Below are 12,622 nucleotides of genomic sequence, written 5' to 3'. Positions count from 1 at the left end.
TCCTCATCTCCGTTCTAAATGGCCTACCCCTTATTTTTAAACTGTGGCCCTTGGTTCTGGACTCCCCCAACAATGGGAACATGTTTCCTGCCTCTAACGTGTCCAACCCCTTAATAATCTTATATGTTTCAATAAGATCCCCTCTCATCCTTCTAAATTCCAGTGTATACAAGCCTAGTCGTTCCAGTCTTTCAACATACGACAGTCCCGCCATCCCGGGAATTAACCTAGCAAACCTACGCTGCCGCCCTCAATAGCAAGGATAACCTTCCTCAAATTTGGAGACCAAAACTGCACACAGTACTCCAGGTGCGGTCTCACTCGGGTCCTGTGCAACTGTAGAAGGACCTCTTTGCTCCTATACTCAACTCCTCTTGTTATGAAGGCCAAAATTCCATTGGCTTTCTTCACTGCCTGCTGTACCTGCATGCTTCCTTTCAGTGACTGATGCACTAGGACACCCAGATCTCGTTGTACGTCCCCTTTTCCTAACGACACCATTCAGATAATAATTTGCCTTCCTATTCATACCACCAAAGTGGATAACCTCACACTTATCCACATTAAACTGCATCTGCAAAGCATCCGCCCACTCACACAGCCTGTCCAAGTCACCCTGCAACCTCATAGCATCTTCCTCACAGTTCACACTGCCACCCAGCTTTGTGTCATCTGCAAATTTGCTAATGTTACTTTTAATCCCTTCATCCAAGTCATTAATGTATATTGTAAATAACTGCGTTCCCAGCACCGAGCCTTGCGGTACCCCACTAGTCACTGCCTGCCATTCTGAAAGGGACCCATTTATCCCCACTCTTTGCTTTCTGTCTGCCAACCAATTTTCTATCCATGACAGTACCCTACCCCCAAAACCATGTGCTCTAAATTTGCACACTAATCTCCTATGTGGGACCTTGTCGAAGGCTTTTTGAAAGTCAAGGTACACTACATCCACCGGCTCTTCCCTGTCCATTTTCCTAGTTACATCCTCAAAAAATTCCAGAAGATTAGTCAAGCATGATTTCTCCTTCGTAAATCCATGCTGACTCGGAATGATCCTGTTACTGCTATCCAAATGCTCCGCAATTTCGTCTTTTATAATTGACTCCAGCATCTTCCCCACCACTGATGTCAGACTAACTGGTCTATAATTTCCTGTTTTCTCCCTCCCTCCTTTTTTAAAAAGTGGGATAACATTAGCTACCCTCCAATCCACAGGAACACAATGTGCTGGAGGTACTCAGCCAGTCAGGCAGCATCTGTAGAAGGAATGGACAGGTGACGTTTCGGGTCAGGCTCTTCTTCTAATTCAACCTGAAGATAGGACCAAACCAAAACACCATCTGCCCATAGATAGAGAGAATCTGTGGCCATTGGTAGAGGAGTCAAGACCGAGGGAATATAGCATGAAGATGATTGGCAAAGGAACCAAAGCTAATACAATAATATTTTTGGGTGGGGAAGAACTGCAGATGCTGGTTTAACTTTCGGTTGAGACCCTTTGTCACCCATTCCTTCTCTCCAGAGATGCTGCTTGTCCGGCTGAGTCACTCCAGCTTTTTGTGTCTACCTACAATAATTTTTTGCAGCCTATGATTATAATAATAATAATAATAATGCATTACATTTATATAGCGCTTTTCAAACACTCAAAGACGCTTTACAGGGATTTCTAGAACATAGAGAATTGAATAAATAGATAAATAAATAAATAAGTAAACGTACAGAAAAAGGAGACAGAAGGTGTGGTGACCTTCGGTGGTTGAAGGCAGTGCTGAACAGGTGAGACTTCAGTGATGTTTTGAATGTGGTGAGTGAGGAGGAGTCTCTGACGGTTTGGGGTAGTGAGTTCCAGAGGGTGGGAGCAGCGATGGAGAAAGCCCTGTCCCCCCAGGATCTGAGTTTGGTCCGGATGGGGGGGGACAGGAGATTGGCAGCAGCAGAGCGGAGGGTGCAGGTGGGAGTGTGCCTGTGGAGGAGGTCAGTCAGGTAGGATGGGGCCAGGTTATGGAGGGCTTTGTAGGTCATGAGGAGGATTTTGTACTGGATTCTCTGGGGGATGGGGAGCCAGTGGAGTTTGTAAAGGACGGGGGAGATATGGTCACGGATCGGGGAGTGGGTGAGTAGACGGGCAGCGGAGTTTTGAATGTATTGAAGTTTACTGATGATTTTTGAGGGTGAGCCATAGAGGAGGCTGTTGCAGTAGTCCAGACGGGAGGTGATGAAGGCGTGGATGAGGGTTTCTGCAGCTGTGGAGGAGAGGAATTATATAGCTCAGGAACAGGGCCTTCGATCACAATGTCTGAATAGTATAATGTCCGCAGCCTTCTATGCCTTGATGATTTGGTGCAGGGGACACAGATTCAGATTTTTGGACCATCTGGGGCAGAAGTGACTTGCACAAGAGGGACTGGTTGCACTTGAACTGCAGGGGCACCAATAGCACCTAGAGCTACTTGGGAGGGTCTAAACTTAATTGGCAGGAGGAAGTGAGGGAGTGCTGGAGTGAGGGAGGTGTGAGGCTGAAAGTCGATGCATGGCACTCGGAGTAATTAAGAGATTACTATCTTTGGGGTCCTGTAATTTAACCCTCTGCCTAACTCTAATATTCACTCGGGGGTAGACACAAAATGCTGGAGTAACTCAGCGGGACAGGCAACATTTCTGGAGAGAAGGAATGGGCGACGTTTCGGGTGTTGACTTGAAACGTCACCCATTCCTTCTCTCCAGAGATGCTGCCTTTCCCGCTGAGTTACTCCAGCATTTTGTGTCTACTTTCAATTTAAACCAGCATCTGCAATTCTTTCCTACACATTTTGTCCGCTCCACTGTGAAATCTCCTCAAGGTGTGTCTAATATTCACTCTGCGGGAACTCATCCCTTTTCCTACCTATGTAATTTGTGCCAATGTGCGCAAAAACTGCTCCCCCACTTGAGAATGTTCTGTAGCCGCTCTGAGACATCCTGGCACCAGAGAAGCAACACATCATTAAGGACTCCCAATTGTGGCCACGGAATCTCCCATCAGTCCCCCTGATTAATATCTCCAACACTATAGCCCTGTTTCATCTTGCCCTTCCTTACTGTGCCTCTGAGCCAGGCCTAGTCCTGCAGATCTGACTGCTGCTGCTGCTGCTGCTCTCTGAATGGTCCTTCCCTCCAGTAATATCCAAAAGAGTGTACTTGTTTTTCAGGGGAAGGTCCACAAGTGATTCCTTCTTATCAGGATGCATCACAGCTTGGTTTTGGAACAGCTCCCTCCAAGACCGCAAGAAATTGCAGCGAATTGTGGACGCAGCCCAGACCATCACACAATCCAACCTCCCTTCCATTGACTCCACCTATACCGCACGCTGCCTCGGCCAGGCCTGCAGCATAATCAAGGACGAGTCACACCCTGACCACTCCCTGTTCTCCTCTCTCCCTTCTCCCATCAGGCAAAAGGTATAGAAGTGTGAAAATGTCCAGATTCAGGGACAGTTTCTTCCCAGCTGTAATCAAGCAACTGAACCATTCTACCGCAACCAGAGAGCGGTCCTGAAATACTATTGGACTATTTTTGATTGGATTTTACTGGCTTTACATTGAAATAAACGTTATTCCCTTATCATATATCTTACACTGCGAATGGCTGTCTTCCCGCTGGCTGGTTAGCACGCAACAAAAGTTTTTCACTGTACCTCACTACACATGACAATAAACTAAACTGAATTGAAACTACACTCACTACCCTTCCCCTTGCTAGTAATTATTCATCTACTTTCTGCCTGCACCATAGCTGTGATCACCTCATTAGAACTACTCTCTATGAAGCTGCCATCCTCCCTGACAATCCTGAGGACATCCATCTGCAGCTTCATTCTCTCACGTGGTCAGTCGGGAGCTGCATTTGGACATAATTCCCACAGGTGTAGTCCGCAGGGTTCAAGTCCTCTGATTTCAAACATCCTGGAGGAGGACCATACCAGTCCCTAACTGTGGTCCAAATGGGACACACAGTTTATATTCTTTGTTTGACTCCAATTTCCCACCTGCTATTTTACTATTCTATGTCCTAACCTCTGTCAAATTAGTCTATACCCTTCCCAACAACATAAGCAAACATCTCTCTAACAATATTGGTCCTCTTTCAATTTCAAGTGTAACCTGTCCTGTTTGTACAAGTCCTTTTCCTAGAAAAGGTTCGAATGTCTAAAGTATCTCAAACACTCCTTTCTGCACACTCCCTTTAACAATTAACTTATCCTCTTATTTCTATAGAATGTGGCACAGGTAAAAATCCAGAGATCACTAGCTTGGAATTCCTTCTTTTTAAATGTATACTGAACTCTCTCAATCCACTCTGCAGTGCCTCATCCCTTTCTCTACCTATGTTGTTTAATACCATCTGGAAGGCACTGTCAGAAGACAATTTCACCAGTAGCCTTCCAAATGAAGTTGGATAGATATCAGAAAGGAAAAAACATCCGGGGCAGAGAGATAAGGGGAAAGGGGTTAAATGCATTGTTCTTACACAACGTAGGTAGGGATTAGATTAACCAAAAGGACTCAGTTGTAACTATTCTGTAATTCTGTAAATCAAAATTACATCATATTTGCTTTCTGTTTCTCTGCAGTGCTGCAATTCTTATTGAAATGCTGGGAAATCCCAGCAGAATGAAGCTCTGTCGCTGGACTCCATGTGGAATCCAGCAGCTGGGCATCTTATCATATCATATCATATCATATATATACAGCCGGAAACAGGCCTTTTCGGCCCTCCAAGTCCGTGCCGCCCAGTGATCCCCGCACATTAACATTATCCTACACCCACTAGGGACAATTTTTACATTTACCCAGCCAATTAACCTACATACCTGTACGTGGGAGGAAACCGAAGATCTCGGAGAAAACCCACGCAGGTCACGGGGAGAACGTACAAACTCCTTACAGTGCAGCACCCGTAGTCAGGATCGAACCTGAGTCTCCGGCGCTGCATTCGCTGTAAAGCAGCAACTCTACCGCTGCGCTACCGTGCCGCCCAGATACCCTGCCACTACTGCCAAGTAAGTTCAGGTTTCTGCATTGGACTATACATGTCCTGAAGCCCTGGACTTCCTGGTGTTGAAAAAGTTCCATGTCGAGCCCTTAGCTTTTACCAGCAAAATCTGGGCCACTGCATTCAAATTAAAAGTATAAATAGCATGTCTGCTGCTCTCAAAGTATAAGTGGTCATCTTTATTTTTTTGTTTCCCTTTTTTTCAAGTTTTTAGTTATAAATAAAATTGAAATTTTAAAAGACATTACTTTGTTACATAGTTATGAGTAAATCATACTTTCTAATTTAATTAAAATGATTCAATGAAGAGTTTTTTAACATGAAATGAAAACGATATTATGCAGAACTAAATTTATTTGTAACTGAGCGACATGTTAAAACAATCACTCTCATCTACATGGGACTGCAATCTTTATGATATCTTTGTAAAATATTGCTTATCTGAGGTATCTAAAGCCACAGTTTAACCTCATAATTCAGACTTTTGACACTGGCGGTCAGCATGGCACCTTTCCAGGTCATCTAACGGAATACAGCAGTGATATAACCAGAGCTCATTCCTCCTCAATCTTACATTCATCTGGTTTTGGTCTTGTGTTTTATTTTAGTATTAACAATGGCTACTATGTAATGTTAATAAGGTGATATATGTTCAAATCTCAGAAATTTATCTTCAAATAATTAAATCAGAAATAAAAAGCAAGTATCAATGTAACAACTGAATTATTGTTAAAACCCCATTGCGTCAGTGGTGTCCTTCGGGGAAGAAAATGTGCCACCTTTACCTTGCCTGTTCTATATGCGACTTCAAGCTCACAGTAATGTGGTTACCTCATACATGCCATCGCAGTTAAGGGGCAATTGTGGATGGACAATTAATGATAATCTCCTCACTAGTAAGGTCTACATCCCATTAACGAATTAGAACTTTTGATAAATGTTTCTTGAATATGTCATATAAGTGCAGCATTCAATTGGCTAAGGATCCTGAATCTCTTTTGTCTTTATTCAAAGCTATTTTGGGGACATTCACGGAGCGTGGGGACAGTCCTATTTGTCTTTCCATCCGTGCCACTTTCTCATCTGCACTACTTTCATCTGTTCTCGCACATTTTATCCAACACTTTCTGCTGGAGATTGTAAATGGTTGGGGAAGATCATAGAAACATAGAAAATAGGTGCAGGAGGAGGCCATTCGGCCCTTCGAGCCTGCACCGCCATTCAATATGATCATGGCTGATCATCCAGCTCAGTAACCTGTACCTGCCTTCTCTCCATACCGCCTGATCCCTTTAGCCACAAGGGCCACATCTAACTCCTGTTAGGACCAGGGAATTGGAAATGATCAAGTTGGCAGAAGGCATCTGATGTGTTACTGGTGACCATCCAAAAATCTTTGTACCTTCAACAAGATGCACATCAGGGGAGTGATGTTATACAGATGATTTACCCCTACTAGCACTGTTTGGATAACTGCAGTTCGTGCACATGAAATTCACCAAATTCTCTACCAAAATATCTGGGATTTGGAATAAAAATTTGCTCAATCATGTAATTTATCTGAAAAATGTAAATATATAATCATTTTTTTCCAACTTGCATTTCTCGACACGGGCAGATGTCTTTTTATGGAAAATTGCGATGAGACCATTTAAAAAAATCGCAACTCTACTCCTCTATAACGTGGGGTCCCCTCTATTTCACATGCCTGAATGAGTGCAGCACCAACAATGCTCAAACACTGACCATCCAGAACAAGTAGTCTCCTTGATCAGCATCCCACCAGTGCCCTAAACATTTATTGTCACCACTGTTGTTCTGTGAGATGGTGTGTCTCATTTACAAGGCATACTGCAGCAATTTATCAAGGCTTCCACAACAGCGCCCCCTATATTGTACTACCTATAAAGACTAGAACATTACATACATGGGAAAACATTCATCTTTAAATTTCCTCTGTGGCACTTACCATCCTGACTAGGAAATACATTGCCATTCTTTCATTGTTACTGGGTCTAAGTCTAACAGTCTACTCAACATCACTGTGGGAGTACCTTCACTAGAAGGACTGTAGCGGTTCAAGAAGGTGGCTCACTACCATATTGTCAAGAGCAACATGGGATGGGCAAAATGAATAAATAAATACATTTCCCGACCCAACCAGGATGAGATAACATCTACATACAAGTAAGTAAGGTTTGGAATTTCATGGCCTTAGGATGTACCTATATATACCAAAGACACCATCGATCCTCTCTGTTTTTGTTAAGATGATTAAATGAGCTGACACTGACTTTTGCAAATTAGATTAGCAGAAACCACACATAGTAGTTAAAACATTGGACTTAGCACCATATTCATTGAGATACAGCCAGATGATATTGACAAAAGTGAAGCACTGGCAAGTTTCCAGTTCTGGAGCTCTGATTAAAGTTTCTCTATGATATGGACCATTTAAAGCCATTCATCAAAGTTATATTTCAAATAGTCTCATAGAATCTAATTATCTATAATTAAAATTGAACCCATGAAGTCATTTTAAATGCATATCATCAACAATCACATTTTAATTCAAATTTGCCTGATATTACTTAACCCGGAGGGAAAAAAAATCAGGTTATTATACTGAATTCTAGAAATCTAACCTGGGAAAGACTGAGAATGGTTCTGTGACTGAAAATGACAGATGGGCTAAAGGTGAGACTTTGGTTTTGATCTGGTATGACCAGAGCAAGGTCTCTGTATCACTGACAAGAACAAAACATTTCATGGTGTCATCTATATACTAAAACTCTCGTTTGTTTGTTTGTTTGATCCTGAACTACAGCCAAAACGGTACACGATAGCGCGACAATTTTAGGCCCACCTTACTCACCATCGTCCCTTTGGTGCTAATGGAAGAAGTTTCATTGAAATCGGTGTATATTTTTAAAGTTATTCACATTTTAAAAGTTTAAATCTATCTCCTAGGGAGGGAGGGGGCGGGAGGGAGGTAGGGGGTGGAGAGAGGGGGGGAGGGAGGGAGGGGGAAGGAGAGAGGATAAGGGGTTGAGGTGGATGGAGTGGGGGGGAGGGGAAGGGGGGGGAGGGGAGGGGGGTGGATGAAGGGGGGAGGGGGAGGGGAGGGGGGGGAGGAGACGGTGCTGCACCAATACAGAAGACGTTTGGGACCAACTTGGTCTAGTAGTTTACTACCAGGGGATGTATTAAAAACTAACAAAAACTTTATTCACCTTTCATGACATCAAGATTTACAGCATTTGCTCATAACAAAATACTTATGTTTAGTCACTGTTGTAATGAGGATAAAATATCAGCCAGTGCAAACACAGCAAGCGCCGACAAGCTAGATGAAATATTATTCTACTTCAGGCATTTATTTGAGAAGTGGTTTGTGCCCAGAACCCATGGAAAATGTTGACACTTTGCTTCATGCAGCACTATCAATCCCTGACGTTCATTTAAAAGAGTAAACAGGCCTTTGATATAGGACATGGGATATAGATCAGTGCAGCACTGGACCAAGCTCACTGTTGCTGTTCTTCACTCACTCCAAGAGAGAGCTGGATAGAGCTCTTAAGGATAGCGGAGTGAGGGGGTATGGGGAGAAGGAAGGAACGGGGTACTGATTGAGAGTGATCAGCCATGATCGCATTGAATGGCGGTGCTGGCTCGAAGGGCTGAATGGCCTACTCCTGCACCTATTGTCTATTGTCTATTGTCCAATGCTGCTTGACTTCTCCAGCTGAGCTCCTCCAGCTGATTGTTTGTTGCACCGTTGGTGGTCGAAGCCCTGTCTGCTCTCTCTAAGTGAATGTAAATGATCCAACAGCACTATTTGGAAAAGAACAATATTTATCCCTCAATCAGCCTCACTAAAATGGCTTATCTTGTCAATGTAACATTGCTCTTTGTGGGAGTTTGTTGTGTGAAAGTGTCTCGTCCATCAGTACAGTGACCATATATCAAAAATATGGTCACTGTCCTGGGCTGCATGATATTTATGACAATATGGTGTCGTGAAAAGTGCAATACAAAATATATGTTTTTATTTCCAAATCTGTCACAAGCTTGTTGTCAGAAGATATATGGGTGATAGTTTCAAGATTTCCCCAGTTATCATTTAAGTTGAAATGTGGTCTCCATACCTCACCCAACATTCCATGAGAGGGAAGAAAAGCAGATAAGTTTCATTCTCCATTGGAAAAATGCTTTGAAAGTTGCTGTAATATTAAGACAGGAATGCTGACCCACACCACCCTGGCCATGCTCTCATTTCACTCCTACTATCGGGAAGAAGGTATAGGAGTCTGAAAACCATGACCACCAGGTTCAAGAATAACATCTTCCCAACAACCATCAGGCTTTGAACGCTACAGAACGCTAACCTAAACTATGAAGTTTTATGGACTGTCTTTGTGTACACAAAGGACTTTGGGGCATTGCACTGGCATTGTGGTTATTAATTTATGGAGTTTTTATGTTTATTATAATATTTATTTATGTGTATTGCATTTCCAGGACTGTTGTTCTGCTGCAAGTACGAATTTCAATGTTCATTTTTTAGCACATATGACAATTAAATGCTTCTGATTCTCTCTTGATTCTCGAATGTTATCGCTCCATCTTTTTGCAAAGTCAGGAAATCTAACCAATTTCTTTGTTTGACTAGACTGGAAAATGATATAAAGAAACTGAAGGCAGACCTACAAGCCTCCAGGCAATGTGAGCAGGAACTCCGCAATCAGATTAATGTACTTACCAACAGCAAACAAAAAGTACGGTCTGAGCTGGTTCAGCTTCGACAAGAGAATGAGCTCCTACAGACCAGGTAGGGATGGGTACGGTGCACAGAACTGATGCTGACTTTATCTACCAATATCTTTCTCAGATTAAATGGATAGTTGTAAGCCATGTTCTAATGGAAGTGCATTGATTGTGTTTTCCACTCCTTTTAGAATGCACTGCGCTTTGCAAACCAAACAGAAGGACAAGCAGAACATTGCGTACCTGGAGAAAAAACTTAGAGCAGAGCTTGAGGGTCGAGCTATGCTGGAGAAGCAGGTGATGGATGTAAAACGGAGAAAAACAGAGGAAGCTTCAGTTCTCGCTCGAGCCGCCTCACTCAGTGCATCTATCAGGTATTGCTGTGCTGTGCCTGTCCTTTGCAATGAACACAGAGACTTCAGATGTTGGATTCTTGAACAAAGCACAAAGTTCTAGAGGAACTCAACGAATTAGGCAGCATCTTTCGAGGGACAGATGACGTTTCAGGTCAGGACTTATCTTCGCACTGATTGGAGCAGGGGAGAGAAAGCTGGAAAAGAGAGGTGGGGACAGGAGAAAGCCTGCCAGTTGATAGATGGATACAGGCGAGGGGGTTATTTGGCAGATGGGTGAAGTAAGTGACAAAGGCTCAAGATGAAAAGAAGACCAAAGATGTCAGATAAAGAGTAGTGGAGGAGTGAAACGTAAAGCCTGAGACCAGGATATGGGTGCAAGGATCAGGAGGGGAGGTAAAAGGGAAATGGGATCTAGAGGATGGGAGATGAATGTACAAATGAAGAGAAAGGAGCAAGGTAACTGTGGAAGTGGGAAACATGTGTGTGTACTAAGGTCTCCGCAACTCATAGAGGCTTAGAGTGATACAGTGTGGAAACAGGCCCTTCGGCCCAACTTGCCCACACCAACATGGCCAACATGTCCCAGCTACGCCAGTCCCACCTGCCCACGTTTGGTCATATCCCTCCAAACCTGTCCTATCCATGTACCTGCCTAACTGTTTCTTAAATGTTTCTGCCTCAACTACCTCCTTTGGCAGCTTGTTCCATACACCCACCAACCTTTGTGTGAAAACGTTACCCCCCAGATTCCTATTAATTCTTTTCCCCTTCACCTTAAACCAATGTCCTCTGGATCTCGATTCACCGACTCTAGGCAAGAGACTCTGTGCATCTACCTGATCTATTCCTCTCATGATCTTATACACCTCTATAAGATCACCGCTCATCCTCCTGTGCTCCAAGGAATAGAGTCCCAGCCTACTCAATCTCTCCCCGTAGCTCAGATCCTCTAGTCCTGGCAACATCCTTGCAAATCTTCTCTGTACCCATTCCAGCTTGTCAACATCTTTTCAATAAGATGGTGCCCAGAACTGAACACAATACTCTAAATGCAGCCTCACCAAGGTCTTATACAACTGCAACATGCCTCCCAATTTCTATGCTCAATACTGACTGATGAAGGCCAATGTGCCAAACGCCTTTTTGAGCACACTATCTACCTGCGACTCCACCTTCAAGGAACCACGCACCTGCATTACAACACTCTGCTCTACAACACTCCCCAAAGCCCTACCATTCACTGTGTCCTGCCCATGTTAAACTTCCCAAAATGCAACACCTCACATTTCTCTGTATTAAATTCTATCAACCATTCCTCCACCCACCTAGCCAATCGATCAAGATCCTTCTGGAATTTTCACAACCATCTTCACTATCTGCAAAACCACCCACTTTTGTATCATATGCAAACTTGTTAATCTTGCAGTGTATGTTTTCATCCAATTCATTGATATAGATGACAAACAGTAACGTGCCCAGAACCGAATCCTGAGGCGCACCACTAGTCACAGGCCTCCAGTCCGAGAAGCAACCTTCCACAATCACACTCTGCTTCCTTGCATGAAGCCAATTTTCTATCCATTCAGATATCTCTCCTTGGAACCCAGGCTAACCTTCCAGAGCAACCTACCATGTGGAACCTTGTCGAATGCTTTGCTGAAGTCCGTATATGCAATATCTGTAGCTCTGCCCTCATTAATCCTTTTGGTCACATCTTCAAAAAACTCAATCAGATTTATAAGACATGACCTCCTAAAGACAAAACCATGCTGACTATCCCTAATCAGCCCTTGCCCGTCCAAATGCCTGTATATCCTTTCCCTCAGAATACCCTCTTGTAACTTTCCAACTACAGATGTGAAGCTCGCTGGCCTACAGTTCCCAGCATTTTCCCTGCATCCTTTCTTGAATAGAAGCACAACTTTTGCCACCCTCTAGTCTTCCGGCATTTCTCCTGTATTTAAAGACGACTCGTAAATTTCAACCAGGGCTCCCGCAATTCCTTCTCTGGTTTCCCACAATTTCCATCAATTGCAGCATTAAGTTAAATAAAAACAATTCTCCATTGAAATTACAACTGCACCTCCTGCAATTTACTTTCGGCTTTCCTACAATATCCTCGGATATATCTGATCAGGCCCTGCAGATTTGTCGACTTTCATACACGATAGTACCTTCAGCCCCTCTCCGACCGTAACACTGACTGCTCTCAAGATACTTCCATTGACTGCCCTCTGGCCTCCTGTGTTTCTCCTCAGTAAACACCGAGGAGAAATACTCTTTGAGGACATTGCCCACCCATCTTTCAGAAAGCCTTCGACAAGGTCCCACATAGGAGATTAGTGGGCAAAATTAGGGCACATGGTATTGGGGGTAGGGTACTGACATGGATAGAAAATTGGTTGACAGACAGAAAGCAAAGAGTGGGGATAAATGGGTCCCTTTCGGAATGGCAGGCAGT

At 43.6% G+C, this 12,622-nt stretch overlaps 1 protein-coding gene across 3 annotated transcripts in view; it reads left to right on the top strand.

Annotated features, from left to right (window-relative positions):
• The window catches only part of LOC144593617 (macoilin-like), an 82,593-nt gene that overhangs the window by 57,510 nt on the left and 12,461 nt on the right, over positions 1-12,622 (top strand). For all 3 annotated transcript variants that reach the window (XM_078399470.1, XM_078399471.1, XM_078399469.1), the window contains exons 8-9: positions 9,711-9,869; positions 9,997-10,179. In XM_078399470.1, the coding sequence (XP_078255596.1) occupies positions 9,711-9,869; positions 9,997-10,179 (342 nt within the window). The remainder of the gene's footprint in view (positions 1-9,710; positions 9,870-9,996; positions 10,180-12,622) is intronic.

Source organism: Rhinoraja longicauda, chromosome 5 (assembly GCF_053455715.1).
Source record: "Rhinoraja longicauda isolate Sanriku21f chromosome 5, sRhiLon1.1, whole genome shotgun sequence".
NCBI lineage: Eukaryota > Metazoa > Chordata > Chondrichthyes > Rajiformes > Arhynchobatidae > Rhinoraja > Rhinoraja longicauda.
The sequence above is the reverse complement of the archived record's forward strand: the minus strand, read 5'-3'. Positions and strand labels throughout refer to the sequence as shown.